General features: G+C 37.3%; 1 protein-coding gene across 1 annotated transcript in view; it reads right to left on the reverse strand.

Annotated features, from left to right (window-relative positions):
• The window catches only part of FAF1 (Fas associated factor 1), a 41,054-nt gene extending 25,103 nt beyond the window's left edge, over nt 1-15,951 (reverse strand). Inside the window, exons 1-3 of the mRNA XM_010716134.2 lie at nt 15,770-15,951; nt 6,637-6,773; nt 4,328-4,416 (exon numbers count right to left, since the gene is read on the reverse strand). Of these exons, the coding sequence (XP_010714436.1) occupies nt 4,328-4,416; nt 6,637-6,773; nt 15,770-15,936 (393 nt within the window). The 5' untranslated portion in view covers nt 15,937-15,951. The remainder of the gene's footprint in view (nt 1-4,327; nt 4,417-6,636; nt 6,774-15,769) is intronic.
• Between the last annotated feature and the right edge of the window lie 4,640 nt (nt 15,952-20,591).

Below are 20,591 nucleotides of genomic sequence, written 5' to 3' on the forward strand. Positions count from 1 at the left end.
ATTAGAGTAAGCAAGCAAACAGAATGTTTGCAAATGGACATTCCAGGGCGTACAATATTTTACAATTATAATTTTTCTTGTCAGAGTCCAGTAGCAGGTACTGACACTTAAGAGGAACTGATACCATGCACTCCTTTCAAAGTCAATCCCTGATAAATATCAATTCACACCTTGATCAACATTGGCGGAGGCCAGTTCTCTGCTTTGACACTCTCTTTCACTTACAGAAGAAACTCTTTAGTGGCATTTATTTCCTCTTTGAAAAATTCCCCAACCCTGCTGCCCAACAATCGTTAATGTATAAACATTTCTAGTGTGGCCCATGGGAGTAGGCATGGTTAGAAAAGGAAAGTATTTCTGTTAGATGTATAAAATTGTTTGTGAAGCCTATTATACCACTTGGAGCCTGAAACTCATAGAACTATTTCCCTGGGAGCTGGTAAACCACTGTTACTTTATATTAAATGCATCTATTAACTTGTTCAGAATAATTTTGCATATGTAGTCTGTGGCTGGATCAGCAGGTCCTAGACCTGACCACCCTGACAGGGGTGGGACCATATCTGGTCAGGTGGCTTTGCTGCTGCTGTTGCTGTTGACTCTACTATTCAATTATCCATTGGCCACTTCTTACCAAAAGTGCCACATTAGGACAACATCAGTACATTGTTGACCATGTTATTATTTGTAGCTCTTTACTATGGCAATCTAAGTACCAAACTTACAAAAACAGACAGTGTGACAGCCAGGCCACGTGTCTGGCACATCAACAGTGTGGCCCAAAAAAGGGAGGAGGTTTCTGAAATGTCATCTGGTCCACACAGCTGTCACACAGCAATCAAAGGGGTCCAGTGGTATGTGACTGGCCCAGAAAACCAGGAGAGAAAAGGAAGAAGGGAAGAAGATTTGTCCCACTTTAAAAAACCTTGGGAGAGAGAACAGATGCTTAAATTTGGACCACCTGTACCTCAAGACAAGCATGCTGGATTACTCTGACTACATGTACACATCTCAGTATTTTTTAACATACTTCTTTGGAGACTATGTAAGAAAAAGCTTAATCAAATAGTACAGATAAACCCTTAAATCCAATCACTGGCTAAATGATGGAATGGATTCCCTATGGAAATGCATCCCATTTTGCCTAATTAAAATTGTGTGAGGCTAAATCAGTAAATTTTATTAACACATGGATGCAAAAGCCTAGGATTTAGCTAGTCATACTATTACACCCAGTAACAAAATGACTCACTTTGCTGAGGTAAGTTGGTGACGGTGTTCTGAGCATCCAGCCTACAATACCTTGGTGAGCCACATGCTGACTGCTAGGTGACACCTGAACAGCTACAACCAGCATCACAACAAACACCTGTAGCATGAGAAGGCTGTGGTAATAGTCATCCTGTACTGAAATAACCATCAGAGGGCACTGCAAAACATGCTGTGCTAAACAGAATTATGCAATAGCTTTGTTTGAAGCTTTCATGGGCATGCAAGTTAAAAATCCAAAATGGAGAAGTTCAGCTGTGTAAACTGACTCACTAACATTTACATGCTGTTATTTACAAGTGTTTTCAGTTCAGTTTCTCTCTCACACACACTTCAGCTTACAGCAAAGCTATATAGATGACTTCTCTTTTTAAAGCACAAAAGAATTCTCAGCTTATCTTCTTGTGGTTTACGATGACTTACTGTTGCTATTAAGAAAACAGTAACAGAAACCGGACTCTGTATCCTGTTTGCTATTGCCATATTTGGGAAAAACATGCACCAACTGCAACAAGAGCTTAAAAAAGAAAAGGTGATGATATCTGAATACTGTAAGTTGTCAAGTACATGACTTAAAGAAAGCTACATGTTATGTTGCGAATCACAAAAAGCCTTTTTTTTTTTTTTTTCAGGTGAAAGCTTTCCACTGACTACAGACTGCTTGCCAAATTCTCCTCTCTCTAGAATACTTATTACAGTCATTTTTCATCTTTAAATTTCCTGCTTCAAAGGCAGAAGTTTCTGAGATCACCTTTCCCATTTGCTTGTAACAAGTGAAGTCAAGTTCCAAGTAAATATTCTGTTTGTGTATAGAACTCACAGCACCTGAAAATCTGCTGCCCCTGAAATTTATGAAATTTTCCATTAGTTTTCTGAAATTCAAGGCATGTTAGGAAAAACAAAACAACAATACTAAGCTAAACTTCTTAAGAAGTAAGAAATGTCTATGGACTCTCAGGAAATGTGAAAAAAAGACTACAGAAGACTTAGATGAAGACAGACTTTAGAGGAATATCTAACATTTTTCTGTTCTCCTATGTAGGTAGAGCACTTAGAATAACAAGTCATGAGAATCACAGAATTGTAGGGGTTGGAAGGGACCTTTTCCAAAAGAGACTCCATCAGCTCTCTGGGAAGTCTGTCCCAGTTTCTGTCACCCTCAAAGTAAAGAAGCTTTTCCTCATGTTCACATGGAACTTCCTGTCTTCCAGTTTGTGCCCATTTTCCCTTGTCCTGCCACTGGGCACTATCAAAAAGCATCTGACCCCATCTTTATGCCTCCCATCCTTTAGATAATTATAAGCATTATTAAAATCCCCTCTCAGACTTCTCCAGGCTGAACAGCCCTAGGCTTCACAATCTTTCCCTGCACAGGAAATGCTCCATACCCCCACCATCTTTGCGGCCCGCTGCTGGGCTCTTTCTGGAAGTTCCCTATCTTTCTTGAACTTAAGAGCCAAGAACTGGACATAGTACTCCAAATGTGGCCTCGTCAGGGTGGAGTAAAGGGGGAGGATCACCTCCCTTGACCTGCTGGCTATGTTCTTTTTAATCACCCCCAAGGATACCACTGGCCTTCTTGGCCACAAGGCAACTGCTGGCTCATGGCCAAACTGTTGTCCACCAGGTCATTCTCCATAGAGAGAAGTACCTATCGCTCTGGGGACATGTATTATAGGCTGTCACTTTTCTTGGTCATACAGGGAAGGGTTCCCAGCAACTCACAACACAGAAGCCAGTTGCCAGTTCTGCCATCACAGCCTCAATGCTTCCAGGCCTTCTCTTTCTTTAAGCTTTGTCTCCCTCATGCCCACATCCTTCTCAGTTGCAAACCCACATGGTTTCATCCAGGATGGGATTATAACTATCTCACTTGACTTCCACCTTTTTCTCTCCTCCACACTGATCTCCCCTGCTCTGGACAACTGTTCTAGTCCCCTGTTCCTCCTTCTATTTCACTTCAGTTTCTATACCCTTTCTTCACTCCTACTTTCTTCTCCTATCTCTTATCTGTTCTTAAACCCCTGCCTTAGTATGTCCTTCTTTCCTTCTATTTCCTTCCTTTCCGACAGCTTTTGTAATTTCCAGTTCTGAGTCTTTTTCAGAATTTTACCTTCTTTTTAAAGCATAAAAAAAATTAATCTATACCCAACGTATTGCTGCTAAAATATGATAAAAGAATTCAATCATATAATGTCTTGGATTTTTGTTGTAATTCTCATGTTACAAGTTGTGTTCAGTATTAACAAAATCAAAGTCAATTTTCTTTAACAGTGATAGCATAAATAAAGGAGAAAAAATATTGTGCTGGTACCATGCCTTCATATTATTATAACCATAATCAGAAAATCTCATACTAAGAGGATAGAAGATTTAAATGTGAAGAATGTGTTTAGTGAATTATTGTCAGTCAATGTGTACACAAAAGGATAAGAATAATCTTGAATGGCAACACACCAATTATTATAAATTCCTAAGTATGTCATTACTTCGAAATGTCACTCTCAATTTACAGAGAAACAGATAAACAGTCTCAGTTGCACTCCTCACTGTGTCTTCTTTGCACTCGAAACACTGTTTTTGAAAAGTTGTGTCATCACTTACCCATTCTGCATTGTTCTGAATGGTGATTCTGTATTGGCATAGTTCTGGTTTTCAAGATGGCTTTTAAATCTCCCTTTAAACAAGTACACTTCAGACATATAAATCTATTTTTCCTTTCTACCTACAGCTTAATCTGGTCACTGGAAAAAAACCTGATTGCTGTTTCCTTCTGTGAGCATATTCTACTGCAAAAGCAAAGAGTTGCTCATGACTAATAATCAGAGAAAGGAAACAAATATGCAAATAACAGTAAACCAATAAGGAAGAGGTATTCTTTTTAAAAGAGACCTAACTACATACACAAAAGAGACATTGTTTTTATCTCAGGTATCAGAAGAGGCACATTAAAATGTGCCATACCCACTTTCATTGGCTAAAGAGACATTTGGTTATTTTTGCATCCCCAGTGATTTTTGGAAGCCAGTAGGCACCTGCAGTAACTTTCAACTCTCACCTCATCCTTTATATCTTCCTGCTGCTGGGCACTGAAGATCTCCATTGCAGCCATCAGCCTCATCATTAGTTCATCCACTGTCGTGTTACCTAGCAACAAAGGAAGACCACAGAAATTCAGAGCATTAAAGTTATTAAAAAATAATAAAAAAAGTCATCCTAGAATTAATCTGTAAGAAAGAGCCAGTTCAAAAAAGTCAGAAGAAATATCTCAAGTATCTCAGTAGAATTATTTTAACTGAAAATTCAGAATTGTTTTTGCAAGCAGATGTTGATCATAGGCTAAAATTTTGAGTGGTTCAAGTCTGAAATATTGGTTTATTTTTGCATGTTAGAGATAAGTAGTACATCTGTGGCTCCTTGACATGATTTTTACAAGCTTAGAATTCTTGAATAAAACCAGGGCAACCCTAACCCCAACCCTCCTCATGTTTTCTAGCAGTGTGTGTTTGGTTTTCAGTAAGATTGAAATATTATTTTAACTCCCTACCAAGATGCACTCAGACTTTGGTTTCTCTTAGTCTCAAGACCAGACTGTACTTCAAAGCTATGACTATTTCTCTGTGAGAAATTTGCTATAAACTAATGGCATCTGCCAACTTCAATAGTCTTTGGACACTGACAGAACAAAGCTATTAAGAGCTACATTTATACTGACAATGATGGTCAAAATTTTAAAAGGAGGACCCTAACCAGAAGCAACAGTACCAATAAAGAAAACAAAACCAAACCCATAGTTTCCAATCCCAGTAAAAAATAAAAAGCAAAAGCAACCTTTGGCAGCCTGCATTTCAATAAATGCCTTTAGGACTTAAGTTTCTGCGTTGCTGTATCTCTTCTGCAAACAGTGCCTTCTCACCCTGCCCTCAAAGGCCCTCATTGTTCCCATTTCTAGCATTTGCTACCTTAGCAGAAAATTTTATCCTGAGTGCTACAACATGCATGACTCCAGAGAATACCATTCATTTGTGGATAAATAGTTAAAAGATACCAATGTCTGAATTCGTGGGAAAGTAACAAGCATAGAACATTTGGGTTTGATAGAATTTGAATCCAGGGATAAATTTATTTAAGGTTGTAACTGATTATCACTTCAGTGCTAAAGTTATTTAAACATACATAATTAAAACTTAGTGAATGCAATGAAATAATCTGAATCATTTCTTAATATAAAACTACATTATTTTATGGCTCCGAGCTACCAATTTTCTCACAGTTGAGTAATTCAAGTCAGTAGGCACCACTGACTTGAGTGGGATAATACAGGTGCTTCAAGTTATACGAATGCTCAACAATGCTAAGGAGTTATAAAAACAAGAAAATTACTATGTTCTTTGTTATGTTTTTTAATTTTTCTTATTTATTACTTTTTAAATAATTAATAGGCATACCATGAATCAGTGTTGTGCTGTACTTTGCACTAAAGAGACAAAAATCCATGCAAAATTAATTGTTTTGGCCACAGGAACGAGGACTGCAAACTCCTCACGAAAATGACTAATCTCACATGCAGAAAGAAACAGTTGCACTGCCTGTAAAAGGCAGCATTTCCTCAGGGTGAATTTCCTCAGAAAAATAAGAATATTAGAATAAGAACTTCTGGATAAAAAGAATAAACAAAGACACAGTGTCATGAACACAACCTTGTGGAGGAAGAAGAAATGGGAGATACCCATCCTGTGATGCATTTTAATTTGAAGAGTTACTGAGAACAGCTGAAAGTCGTCCCACACCTGAGTCACCTTACTGTCAGAAATAGGAGAACAGCAATGCTGGAGAGAACTGCTCATGTTCAACCAGAGAGCTTAGTTCATATAAAATTCTATTAGCAACTTAAAGTTCTGATCCCGTTTGGGATCTCAACACCACAGGCAGGTCTGAAAAAGCAACTGATGTTCAAATATTATCCCGCTACACACAATTAGAGTCTGTAAATTGACAAGGAGCTACTCACAGAACGAATGATGCTGGTGCAACACAGAAAATCCCAGAGAAAATATTTTGAAGACTCGGGGATTTATCTGGTTATATGTTTGGAAAACTACAAGTAACTCCTGGTTTGGGAGATTTGGTTTCTACTTTTAAAAATAAAAAACCTAAACTACATCATTCATGGCAAATTCAATCTCTAACAGTATGCTAAAGAATGCCTTATGAATAATAGCCTTTCACACCGCAGCAACTGCAGGTTTCTTGGGTGTGATAAATTCACTTTCTGAACATCTTAAGAAAAGAAACAGTCACAAGATGTCTTCAAACACTTTCAATACCCACTTAAGAGTTATTTTCAATATAAAGCAAGAGCCATACCTTGTATTACATTCAATACTTCATTAGATGAACGTTTTCCCATAATAATAAGGAAAAGTGGAAACTGATCCGTCTTCTGAGTTCGAATTGTTTGGGCTACAACACTCCCAAAGTGCCTTGTGCACATTGTCAGAAACCTACATGGGGGAAAAAAAACAGTAGTTAACACAAGGGAGTTGGTTTTGAAGTTACTGTTTAAAAAATACTTATGCTATTCAGCAGTTTAACTGAGTGCCACTGCATAACATGTAGGCTTCTGCATTCAATTCTAGAGAATTCTAGACAATATTTACAAATATGATAGACTACAGATCGCCTACATTGAAACAGTAACTAGGAGAGATGGTGATTTATTCAATGGAGAATCCCATTTTCTGATACAGTGCTCTGCAAGCTGTAATACAAAACCAATCCCCCCCAAGAAAGATCATGCTAAATGAATTGTTAAAAACTTCTAAAGAAGAAGATATTACCTAGTAAACATGAGGAAGTATCAAAATAGTATAATTTCATATGAAAGCGTAATTTAAGAAAACGTTTTTATCAGTCAGAGAATTAAAGGGTGCTTCAAAATTGTCTTTTCTTTTGTGCCAGTACCCTGTCAGTGACACACTTAGCAGCGTGGTCTAAAAACAATAATTCTAAGCTTTTGACCAAAAAAGCTCTTGGATATTAGCATACAGAAGTCTAGCATTAGTATTCTTAACACGATCTTGAATAAATGAAAAAACTGATAAAGCTTTTCTCTTCCATTAGAGGACTGTTTGAAATTAGCATTTCTTTCAAGAGAAAAGGGTAGCTTATGATATGTTTTCAGATCTGATGGTAAAAAGTAAATGTCATAATAATAATGAATTATGAAAGACCAAATGCAAATATAGAATGCTTTAATAAGATCCAATTTAATAAAGTCTGTAAAAATAATGGACTTTTAATAACACGGGTCACAAAAGGCAAAACAGTGGAAATTCTGAGGACTAGCCACTGGTACAGGCTTATTAATTCTTAATTATGTTCATGAAAGGCAACTTAAATCGTGTGTTTTCTTATGCCTTATGATAATATTTTAGGTAACAACTACTCGGAAATGTATGCTCTAACTGAAGAGCAAAGTCCTGTTGTCACATGCATTAGAAGCCAAATCTATTTGAAAAGACAGACTGCATTAAAATGTCAAGCACTCTAAGTCATTTCTTCTCAAAAGATACAGAAAAGATTCAAAAAGGTATATATTTTTTTAATCAACATATATTAAACCTAATAAAATCTCTAAAAACTGAGAAGCCTCCTGAGTACAACACTGCGCTTCTTTGAGGCGCTGAAAGTATAAAATACCCTCCTGACTTCATTCTGGAGCACAACTATGACTGCAGGGCAGCCCAATCCGGTGGTTGCTGCCCAAAGCAGGAGGGTTGGAACAAGATGGGCTTTAAGGTCCCTCCCAGCCCAATCCATTCTGAGAGTCTATGATTCTACGAAGCAGGGGTAGCCAGTAAGTACTTCAAAGCTGTAAACATCAGTGGCAGATACAACTCCATGTGCCCACTGAACTAAAACATAGGAAAGCCAATAAGAAATGTATGGGTAGTTTGGAGATGTAAAGAATGTAGAGATACCACCAGCAACCTCCAGCACCTGCACTGCATGACTGCTGCTCAGCAGGAATCACTCACACACGCCCACCCGTAGCAGGGCAGTGCTATGAGAGTGCTGAGCTATTTCTCATAACATCTCTTCCTTCCTGTTTACTACATGGGTAGAAAGGAACTTTCATTCATGATCACCTTTCCATTTGACCTAATGCCTTTTAATAGATTTTGCAACTACTTAATTAAGTTTGCCATTTTTTTTCTTTTCAGCCTTTCCTGATTCTGTAATTGCTGACCTTTTTACTTGCTCCCATACTCATATCTAGCAAAAAATCTACTTTGTACTAATATTTGCTATCTTCAGAAATACGTGAATAGGACCAAAACAATTTGTGACAGCCTGCAAGAGAGCTCTCATGCTTCTCACATCTTGTACAAAAATTTCCCATATAAGACCATTTCCTAACAGCTAATATAGAACAAGTGATATTGAAATATACTCCTGGCATTACATTTTCATGTAATTCCATCATGAAATGCAATTTAATAATACTTTAAAAAAGCTTCTAGAGTGACAATGACAGAAAAATAACAGCTTCAAAAATCCACAGAAAAAAGTTTTAAATATTACTGAGCCTCAAAAGCAAAGGGAACATTTGTTACATCTCCAGTCTATGGTCTATAGTAGCTCCTGATCATGGATACGTTGCATAGAGCTTTGCAAACACATGGATTCAGCAATAACGTGGTTCTTACGAGAACATGCAGCTTTTGTTTTTAAGAATAAAAGTGGCCACTTTTGGCCAAAGTGCTCATTGTCCAAAGTGGACAATCTCAGACCTCAAGACTTTTTGATCTCCGGGAAGCTTTTGATCTCTGTGAGACTTCCAAATACCTTAATGGGTCGGGATCAAGTGAATGTGGACAGGCTGTTATGGGTGGTGCCCAGAGATTGGCCAAAAGGCAATGGCACAAACTGAAACACAGGAAGTTCCATACAGACATGAGGAAAGACTTCTTTATAGTGATGGTAACTTCTTCCAAAACATTTATTCCCTGTCAGTCTGAAATTATGTTCAGCACAATTCAGATGACGCTGGGTGGAAAAAGGGAGCTTTATTTTCAGGCAGGTGCTTCCCAAGGCTAACCTTACTTTTTAGAAACTTCAAAACTTCAGAAATGGCTGTGAAAAAGTTGAGATTTCTTTTTTTGTGCATGAGGAAAACAATGATGAATATTAAACTTGCAATATTCCTGATTATTTTTAATAATAATTATATACTGTGCAAAATCAACATAAAACTCATTAAAATGTTAATGTAAAAATAACATTTTTGTATAAGGTATTTACATTTTAAAAAAAGTAAAAGTTGAGGTCAGGAAATGGTATATTTAAATAAGCTTGCTATCCACAGTCGTCATAATACAGAGTTAATGTCTTACCCACACTGGGGGGGGGTCACAGCTGTTGACTGAAATACAAAGGATGATAAGCAACAGACACAAGGTATGGTCTAAAGATTTACAAAGCAGCCTGAATCAAATGGTGTGGATATTCTCTAAGTATCCATAAGCAAAACATCCAGGGATTCAGATGTAAAAAACCTGATTTTATCCACTTTTTCTTTATGCAAAAGTAAAGCTTGGATGAGTGGATTATCTAGCTCTTCATATAGCGTGGAAGATCTAATTTCATCCTGCCAGGTTCACACAGATTAGGTAAATACCTTATAACCCTGTTCAGTCTAAAATACATCTAGCTAGAAACTCATTAATCCATCCTTTCAGGTATCAGTGACACCAGGAAAAATTACTGGTAAAAGTATAAATGAAATGTATCTGCACCTCTTGCTCAAATGCTGTGCTAAAAGTGGAAACCTAAGGATGCACTTGCCTTTCAGTGGTTATTTCCATCAGTCTGTTGTAAAGAAAGACACGTAACATGATTTGCTAAGGAATATCTAAGACTGTTAGTTAGCTCTACCACTAACCTATTTAAAAACAGAATTTATATGTGGTAGTGAAGTGGGAGAAGCTAAAAGCACACTAGGAGCCTGTAAAAGAATAATCTTCAGAAATCAGAGAAACAACGTGATAAATGCAATTCAACACAGCCACTGAAACTCTCTAAGCAAAAGAGCTCCACAAATACAAAGTAAGAATCAAGTAGATAGGGAGGAAGAAAATTCATGATGTGAAGAAGACACAGAGGTGAATAATCAGAAGCATGGTTTGCACAACATGAAATAATCCTCTTTCTGTATTTAGTACTAAGAAAGTAGTTTCAGGCACAGTACACCAGTAAAAAACAGTGTACCAACATTTAATTGTCACCAATTGCTCTAAGAAACTCAGGTGAAATATTAATGAGAACTGCCTAGAGGCAGTGAAAGCCAAGTACTGGAACTAGTCAAGAAGAGCTGCTGAGAAATCTCCCTCACACCAAAGATCAGATCTGACAGCCGTGGGTCAGGAATGACGCAGTACCCTTGAGCCTTCTGGCCAGGTACGGACTAAACACTGTTATCTGCAGCTCTCCGACACCTGCTGACAGTCAGAGTGGTAACAAAGAGGAGAGCAGAGAACTCAAAGCAGAATCATTTTAACCCAAGGAGGACAGACACCCACACTTCTGCAGAGAGCTTTGTCCCCACCAGGTGCTCTACTCTACAGTACTAAGGAGATTCAGCACTGCCTTCCAGCTGTATTTTAGTACAAATTCTGACTCTACCAGCTGAATGACTTCTTCTGATGGTTGTTTTAGACACCCTCATAGACACAGCTCAGTTTCTCTAGAGCTCCCATTCCATTCGACTTCACTGGCACAACTGTGGAATCCTGTGTTTAAGCGGACCTGTGAATGAGTTCTTTCTTCCATCTTAAGGCAGCTCAACAGGTCTGCCTTGTCTACACATTCTTCTGCCTTCAATTCTTACACAGGATGGTACAGAAGTTGATTTCTTCCCATTTTCTGTTCAAGAAGTACAACGCACCACGGTTTGAATACAGCAGGATAGAACTTGCTGTAGGATTTGTTTTTATAATGGGAACTTAAAATATACACTTGTAAATGTATCCATAGTTAGTTTCTGGAGTTTCAGTAATTTTTTTTCAGATGACTTTAAAGCATTTTCACAAGTTCATAAAATGACATAGTAAAAAATTCAATGAAGTAAACAAAGAGACCACCTCCTATTTATAGCTGAATATTGCGGAGACGTCCATATCTTCCTAATCACAATCAAATTAAAATGCATTCTATATTCTATACTGCCTTGCAGTTTTCCAAATTTGGGCGTTTTTAGATTAGTACCATGGAATTACCTTGAAGTATATAAATATTTAAAGAAGGATAGTTTACCTTTTCTAGTGGGCATATAATAAACAGTTTAACCATCATCTATATACAGGCTGTTTTGTTCTCTGTCTAAAGAGACAATCACCTTTTATCCTTTTCCTTTTTTCTTCATTTCAGTGCTATTAGGAAACTATTCACAAGTGCAACCCTGAACAATACTATGCAGTAATTATGACTAGATGACAAAGAGATGTGAACAATTACTGAGCCCATTTTGAAACCCTACACTAATAAAGTCATTAGATGCTGCCCTTGCCATGAGCCTTCTAAAAGCTTCTGAAGTTACAAGAACACACGGCATTGTTCGTTAGGACAATTGCTGTTGGCAGAATGCAAACCTTGAGTTAAACCATGCTGCAAATTGATCTTGACATTCTGTTAAGACCGCCACTAAAATCAAAAGCAAAGGAGAAAAGGAGAAAATGAGCGGGTGGGATGTAATCATGGAACAGAAGGGTTCCCTCCTCACCTTCTTTCCTCTTCCTCCTCAAAACAAACCATACAGAAAATAACAAACTTGCCTGGTGTTTGCGAGCCTTTATTTTTAAAACATTAATTAGACTTTTGACCTGTTTTTATGGACTCACACCGTATTGCCATTAAAGTAAATTAAATATTACAAAATACACTAGATAGGGTTTTCACACTGTTCTGCAAAACCTGCTAAGGATTTGATACCCAAAGAACAAGTCAACAGTTTTGCAAGCAACATATCTATGGCCACTCGTCACGAGGCAGTGAGAAATTAACTCACCAAGTCCTGCACTGTCAGACCCCACACCTGCAATACATTTGTTGAAGGATCTAATAGGATTGGGGAGCTAGAGAAGTATGGTCAACTGGTCTTCATCCAGGCATGCATCATTCAGTAGGTTAGTACCAAGGGTCAGCAGCTGTGAATATGGCTAATTACCTGATGACGGAAATTGCAGGTGAAGACAACATGCTGCTGAGAAGCACTTTGCTCAATTAACTCTTTCCTAAGCTTAAACAAAATGAAAAACTATCATTTGAACATTAAAACTAACAAGCACCTGTCATCAGACCTGAGAAAAGTTGGTAACACCTTGAAATACAGCACCCAAGGGCAAAGATAACAAAAGCTGAAAAGCTGCTACCGACATTTGAGGTGCTGTTTTACGGTTTGGGCATTGCTTTGCTCAGCAAACATGTACTTTGGAAACCTGTTAATATTATGCATAAGCTGTATTTGTAAATGCTCTATGTACAAGCATAAAAGCATGTGTGCAGGTGAAGGTCTACGTGTATTTATGAATATTCATTATATACATATATTTATACCCAGTACATGTATTACGTTAATATATATTAATGAATTAACAAAAGTAGTTACACATGTGCTTGCACACATATATACACACATACGCCCACTATACACACACAAACACAAAATTATTTCCTAATAACGGTGTTTAGACAACTCTCTGAAGACCTAGGATGCCAGAACTACAGCTGCTCACGTCTGGCCCAGCAGCTGAGCTCCCCCAGAAACCCTTTAGAAACTCAAGGCAGTACTCAGCCCATGCAATGGTGGGCTGCTGCAGCCTGGCTCAAAGTGCTACTATGGTCAGGCACTGCTACTACTGCAGACACTACTACTACTACTTCTAACTGCATTTCTGCTGCTTGAGAGTGGCACAGTAGCAAATCTTCACGAGGAAAGCCAAAGAGCTATTGTTAAGCTCAAGGTTCAACCCAACTTGAAAGGAATACAAGAAGAATGTAAAAAGTTATATCCCTACCTTACTCTTTTCCCTTTTGAGTCTCAAAAAGCTGAAGTATAAAAAGAAGTCCATCTACAGGACTGAAAACCTGTCTCAGTACTCACACTGAGGTGTTGCTAATTATGAGTACAAAAAAAGTTGACCCGATCCCTCCTGCTTTCCCATGCTGGCTTGACTCTAATGCCACTGTACCAGAACCAATAAATAACTTTGGGTTATATTAATTTGCAGAAAACATGAAAAAAAAACCCAACAGTTCCTCTTGTTTTCTCACCCTTCAAACAAAGCTACGTGCAACTATATTTGCAGGGAAACAGAACAGAGTACTCCAAGAGCATTGTCATTATGCTGCATAATGGAGTGTAGTAACTAAACAGAGGTACTGCATATTTATTTATGGGAATGCCTACAGTGCACTGGCACTTTCCAAAGAGGGACAGAAGCATCATAAACCCTCTAAAGAAATCACAGCAGTAGGATAAGATACTAAGCACAAATGACAAATTATTCCAATTCAAGTCAGCCTGCCTTGTTCACCCCTTAGTATTTTTTGACCTCACTGTTAATATGACAGTTTCTTTGCTGTTGTTAATAGAAAGCAAAAAAAAAAAAAAAAAAGGCTTAAAAACCCTATCGTACTACACAATCAGTGACCAGGTTCATTGAGAATAGCTATAAAGACTTAAACAAGCCCTTTATTTTGTGTTTTAAGAAGTGTCATAAGGAGTTAATAGGACACAGCTGTACAGGCTCTTTCTAATAAGCAGCTTCTGTCGCTTTGGTCACCACAGGTGTCTCTGTAACCTGCAAACTCTTATTACTAGTGTATCAAAGTTGTGCTACTTAATAGATTTCTTTAGTAAAACACAACAAAGCAATTACATGGCTGTTGATCGTCAGTCATAAAAAAGCCCTCAAACACAGTTTTTCAAAAGAAACTACACTGCAATTTTTTGTCATTGTAAAATAAAAGAAACTAGAGAATTAAATAGAAAACCAAACAATAGAACAGCAGGTAGTCAGCTGAACTTAGCCACTACAGATGGTTTAGAAATAGTGTTTCCTTCTACACCAAGTTGCGGGATAAAAGAAAAGGAGGAGGCTCCTTACTGCCAGTGAATGGCAATACCAAAAGACTTAAGCAAGTTTCCCGTCTATGTATTTGGGCCCATGAAAGACTCTAGATGTTTCTTCTTCCTCTCTTTCCTGTTTGTTTTTTTTCCCCAACAATCTTCAACTTTCTATAGAATAAATTAAACTAGGATCATAATCACAGATTCATACAGTGACAAAACGCAGAAGATCTAATGAGGAATTCCTATGAAACGTAAGAGTCATTTATAAAGCATACTGTTAGACAAGGAGATTGTTCTGTTCTCCCTTGCCAACTTAATGTAAAGAAACATTAGATATAATTTAAATATTTAAGAATATGAATGCATGAATGCTATATAGCAATAGCCAATTTCTAGCAAATCACAAGGAAAATAAACAAAGATATACTTTTAATTATTCATTAATCAATGGAATTGTGTAAAAAATTGCTTCTTTATCCCAGGCAAAAGGACTGCTGCATCTTTTGTTCCCATGATAGAATAACTATCACAATATAGTAATATACATGAAGCATTATCCAAGTAGCCTTCTGTGTAAGCAATGGTGATGAAACAGCAGCCAAGTCAGAAAACCAGACAGGCCCAATTTCCAGAAATAGTCAGAAAATTGGAATTTTCAACAGTTTATGATCAACTGCTAAATAACTAAAGGAGAAAAATGCATTAAGATATGAAAATTTGTTGGTAACAGCCAAAAAGAAGTAGAAGGAAGTAGAAGGAAGTGTGATCTACCATTTTTTAGCTCCTTTACACATCAGTAGCATGATGGCCTAAGATACAGTTAAGTTTTTCATTTACAGTTTGTATTAAAACTTATTCAAACACCACCAATGGAATGTTCTGGAAGCAACTTGGAGTTCAAAAAAATTCTGTACGATTTGTAAGCTTTAATTTCTTTTTCTAATCTGTTTTTAATATGTATTTACCAAATTAATGTTATTTTCACACAAAGAAAGACTTCCACTAGTAAAATTAGTTATTTCAAAGCATTACCCAGACAGTCCTACATATGCAGTAGTAGTGTAGTATATACCTGCACTACAATACACATGTTGAAGAAATGGTTCCAGCACAATGTTTGCAGAATAAACTCTGAAACAATAAAAAGAACTGATTTATTGAACTATTTTTCCTACTCAGGAATAAGTCAATTTGAAATGAGAACAAGGAAGGCTCAATTCCCAATGCATATCAGACAGCACGATTTCACTGATCAGCTACGAACAAACACGTTTTTAATGCAAATAAATACCAAGCAACAAGACATTTGATACACAGAGGTGACACAGAGATAAGCTTCTCCACTTACAGTCCAAAGAGCCTTACCTTGCTCTATTTGCTTCTTTTGTCATGTCCCACGCCCAGGTTATGAAGTTCTGACTCAGATATGAGACAATAGATTCAGCACACAGCATTTGTGAGCAAAAGACATTGGTTAGTACGCTTTCATCATGGTGGAGGTAGATAGCAAGAAGCTTTCTCTGAAAATACATGAGAAAAGATTGAACAGAGAAAATTTCGTCACTGTTTAGTAAAATAAGATTACTGCTGCAGATTTGTACATCAGTGCACCCAATGGCATTTACTGAAGGTGCTGAGTACCTCCAACTGCACACACTAAAAAAAACAACAATAGATTTGAAGGCAAACTGTCCATTCCTCTTCCTAATACTTTTATTTCAGGTACCACAATATAAACTTCGAACATGGAAAACAGCACTTCAATACAAAAGCAAAAATTTCATTAAAAGCTTAAAAAATTTGTGAACTTTTTTGGCTTGCTGTCCAATAAAGCTAACACTCAGAACAATTCCCTGAGCAATGAATACACCCTTAACACAGCAAAGTCTAAGATTCTAAACACATACAATTATATACAACCTTAAAAAATGACAGTGTATTATCATCATCCCATCCGTAGCCAAACAAAAGAGGAAATCAAGTAACTGCAGAACTGTCCGCAGTCCCAAGGCCTGTGATGCTGCATGCTGGATGTTTTGGCAGCTCTCCATGCACTCATATGGCGTGGGGAGGCTTAAGGCACATCCACCTCTCACCTACTTTGTAAGTCTATGTGCAGTCAAAAGGCCACACACCAGTCTGGCTGGCTACATCTCTGAGCTGAAGAGGAAGGCATCTGTCCTAGCGCTGCAAGCACGTAGGACAAGTAAAGCAAGCAGCTTCAGAATCACAGGATATCCTCTTCCCTGGTCTGATCAAACCAAGGGACCACAGCTGCTCCTCACAAGCCATGACCTCTAGAGATGGGTAACAGATCAAATGAGAGAATCCCACTCTGCATTTCTGAGTTCCGATATATCTCATCATAGTTGCTATGTCATAGATGCTTAAGATGTTGATTGTGTCTCTCAAAACCAGAAAAACTTTGCCTTACTTTTTCTGAAATCCCAACAAGTAATATTTGAATGTCACAGGCAGCAGCACACAGCTGTGCTGTGCACCCAGGATACTTTCTGCAAATGGAGTCTATGCGTACACGAGACAAGAATGCAAATTTGGAAAAATATAGGAAAACTATAAACTAGAAAAGGATCACAGATTACCACATATGTGGTAATCAATCAATTACAAATAGCATTCAGAAAACTACAATGTCCCACTCACAGCCACCACCATATTTTAAAATCTTACTTGAAAATACTTTCTTAGGCCATCTAGTGAATGGTATTTTCAGACTTTTATTTAAAGGTCATTTGAAATCTCTTCATTATAAGTAAAACAGATATGGCAAAACACAGGAGGTAATTTTGAGACAAATTTTCTATTTAAAAAAAACTTGAAAGCTACAACCTCAAAGACTAGCTTTGGATAGTTTATAAAAAGAAGAATACATTTGAACATTAGACTTTGGGAAAAGGATTAGTAATTTGCATTAATGTTTGTCTAATTTAATTTAAATGTTCTTCAGAACCAAGTACACATGTGCCAAGAAGGGCCATTAATGAGCCCAACATGCAGAGATCCATACAAGAGCAGCCAACAATGTTGACTGAAACTAAACTTGAAAATCCAGGGCACTAATGCGCAATATCAAGCAATAAAACAGCATTTCTGTGGTGATATTTAATTTAAAAAGAAGAAAGAGGCAGGGGAAGATCAGGCACTGTCTGTTTCTGAGGATCAGCCATTCTGCATTTCAAAGCGTCGATCCCTGCAATATCCAGGTTACTGTGCTAGAATCTCGACTATTATATAGCACTTGTAAGAGAGGGAGGGCAAAGATGTGTTTACTCAGTGATTAGGGCCTTAGAATAAGCCTCTAGCTCCTAGAGAGACAGCTCACCACTTATTCATTTGGACCAATTCACAAAGCCTAGAAAGATTAAACATCCATGCTGAGAAGACAAGCAAATGCAGACGGTGAAAAAGAAATAAAAATTCTTTAAAAACTCTGAGATGACTTCATTATTTTTTCCACAAGGAAACTTTAGGAAAGTGTTTAGTTAGAGAAAAACCCATATTGACCTCTCTCTAAACCCTTAATCTTTCCTTTGTGGTGGCACTGCTTTGTGGTAAGCGGATGGCTTTGCTCTCCTCTTTTCACGGGGAGCGGGTAGAAAAAAAGGCTCTTGAGAAACACTTTTAGTTCCAAAGAAACAACCCCATGAAACTGTTAAATATGAGATTCCATACAACTGAATGTTTCAAAATATGTACAGTTTTAGGTTCAAAGATTTAGGGACAAATTTTAGTAAACAAAACAGGCACATGCACAAAAGATGTTTACACTGAGCTACTTTACAAGTGAATGCAATTTGTGTTACATCAGTAAACCTTGTCAGGCAAAGACAAAACTCCATCATATATAAAGATTGTACTCATGTATGATAATGTGCCCAAAAAAGCTAAGGTTGGGCACAGGTACAGTGCTAGGACAAATGAAAGGTGGGAGCAGGAGGAACAGAGCACTGAAACATTGTTTTGAAAAATCTCAATAGAAGGTATTTTGTTCTTGGAAAATGTGTTATTGCAAAAGGCTTGGAATTGATTTTCGGAAGGGGAGGGAGGCTTTTCTTTTTAACCCATGGTAATACATATTTGTAAGGATATTTTTGTTGATTTTTGAAAGAAAAAAAAAAGACTAAATTCTAGGATTTTAAGATGACTAATAGGGAATTTGTTAGTCAATACAAATAAAATGAGCTTACTAAAATGTTGAACAGTCCTGACTTCTGGGAAAGAAGCCTATTAATGCAGCACTAGTCTGCTCTGTGTTGGGTTTCTCATAGGGACTTGTGGGTTACATACAAAGCATGATTTTTTTCCCATGATGAAAAGTTATTGTTAGTCCTCAGGTGTGGCATACTGAAAAGGTTTTATATACAAAATATCTGATGCACTTTAAGAGTTAAGCCATCAAAAGATCTATTTTTCAGCAATACTGCCATAAGGGTCAGCAAAACCAGTTTCCTCCAGGTTATATGTAGTAAAATAGCAGACATATCTGCACATCTTTGAGCCTTCAAAGTGTACAGATGATTCACCTACATAAGGTGATCTTGGAGATCACACGATCAGCTTTCTTGGGCAACACTACTTTATCAAATGCCAGTTTTTTACCTAAGCAAAATGCAAAACTTCTGCAACACCAAGGCAATACACCTTAGAATGCATTCTACTTTGAGAAAGGATCAAAGCAGGAATAAGGCAGATTTATTTATGCGAGGTCTTGTCTCTGTATTACACAAAACAGAACAGAACCTGCTGAAGCCAGCTTTTAGTGCTATAAAGACAATCAGAGCTAAACTGTACCCGTACGTGTTCCTACTGAGATGATCCCTCTAGTCTATTGATCTTATCTTTTGCATTATACATGGCATAGGACATTCCTAAATAAGTTCCAAATTTAATTTTCTATCTTTCAGTAAAACCATCAGTAAAGAAAAACACACATTAAACTGGGAAAGCTGTTCAAATGGCTAACCACTCTCCCAGATAAAGATGTGTTTTATTTCAGGCCTGATTTAGTCTACTTCCACGTTCCAATTATTTAATCCTACCATACTGTTCTGTTTCAATCAATTAAACTCGTAGTGATAGCTTACATAATGCGAAGAATAAGCAGTAATTAAAAACAAATTTAAATACAAACTACAAATCATAAACTTTGAAAGAGGAGAAAATATAAAGTGTGGCAGACAATTTCAATAAAGTTGAATATCAAGCACAGAGAGTGTTGAAGAGATACCCATTCTCAGCACTGACCTTTCTGATAGGAACAATGAAGCAGAATAAAGGGTGTGCAGGCACGCAGTGAGATTACAAAGCTGGTATGCTGTAGCAAAAATTTCAAAATGGTAATTATCCACAAGTTCAGAATTAACTTAAGGATGAAAGGATAGAACTGGTAACAAATGCATCAGGCTAGACTGGAAAGTATGAATGAATTCAAGGCGCAGAGGCCGGTGCTTCCCTAGCATAGACAACCTCAGGAGGGGCTAATTCAAGGGACTTAATGGTAAGCATTAGCTGAAATAATGAGAGACATCTTTCTGAATACCACAAATAAAAATTATACTGCAGAAAACTGTACGAAGGAATAGTCAAGCTAAAACCAAAATAAAATAGAAGAAGAAAAAAAAGAAAGGAAAAAAAGGTTTTATTTGAACATGCCAAATCACAGAATGAGCATACTTTCTTCTAGGTATTCAGGAAATTAAGTACTCATATCTGAGAGGAATGGTTCTGCCACTAAATTGAACCTAGAAGACAGAATTCAAAGAGAAGAAAAACACGCTTCATTTTCAGTATGCAGGAGTATATATTGAGGTGACAATACCTATCTGTGCTAAGAGAGATGTTTCACATATTTATTAAAAGTCAGCGGACAGAAAGGTTGAGAGAGGAGCAGGAGGTGATCTGACAGAGGTATATAAAGATAAGAGCTATTGAAAAGGCAAAGCAGATGTATTTATCCTCTCTCAAAAGAGTAGCAACCACCTATAAAATGAAAAAGTAAACAAAATTAAATATAAAAAAATACTTCAGTGTTACCCAAGTAAATAGGTTAGTGAGATTCAACAACGAGATCAAGATCCTGTATTAATAAGAACACCACTGTAAGTTAAGATAAAACTCCTGATGCTTTAGAACACAACACACCCATAAGCTGCTTTCACTTGTAAAA

The sequence above is a fragment of the Meleagris gallopavo genome, chromosome 10 (genome assembly GCF_000146605.3).
Source record: "Meleagris gallopavo isolate NT-WF06-2002-E0010 breed Aviagen turkey brand Nicholas breeding stock chromosome 10, Turkey_5.1, whole genome shotgun sequence".
NCBI lineage: Eukaryota > Metazoa > Chordata > Aves > Galliformes > Phasianidae > Meleagris > Meleagris gallopavo.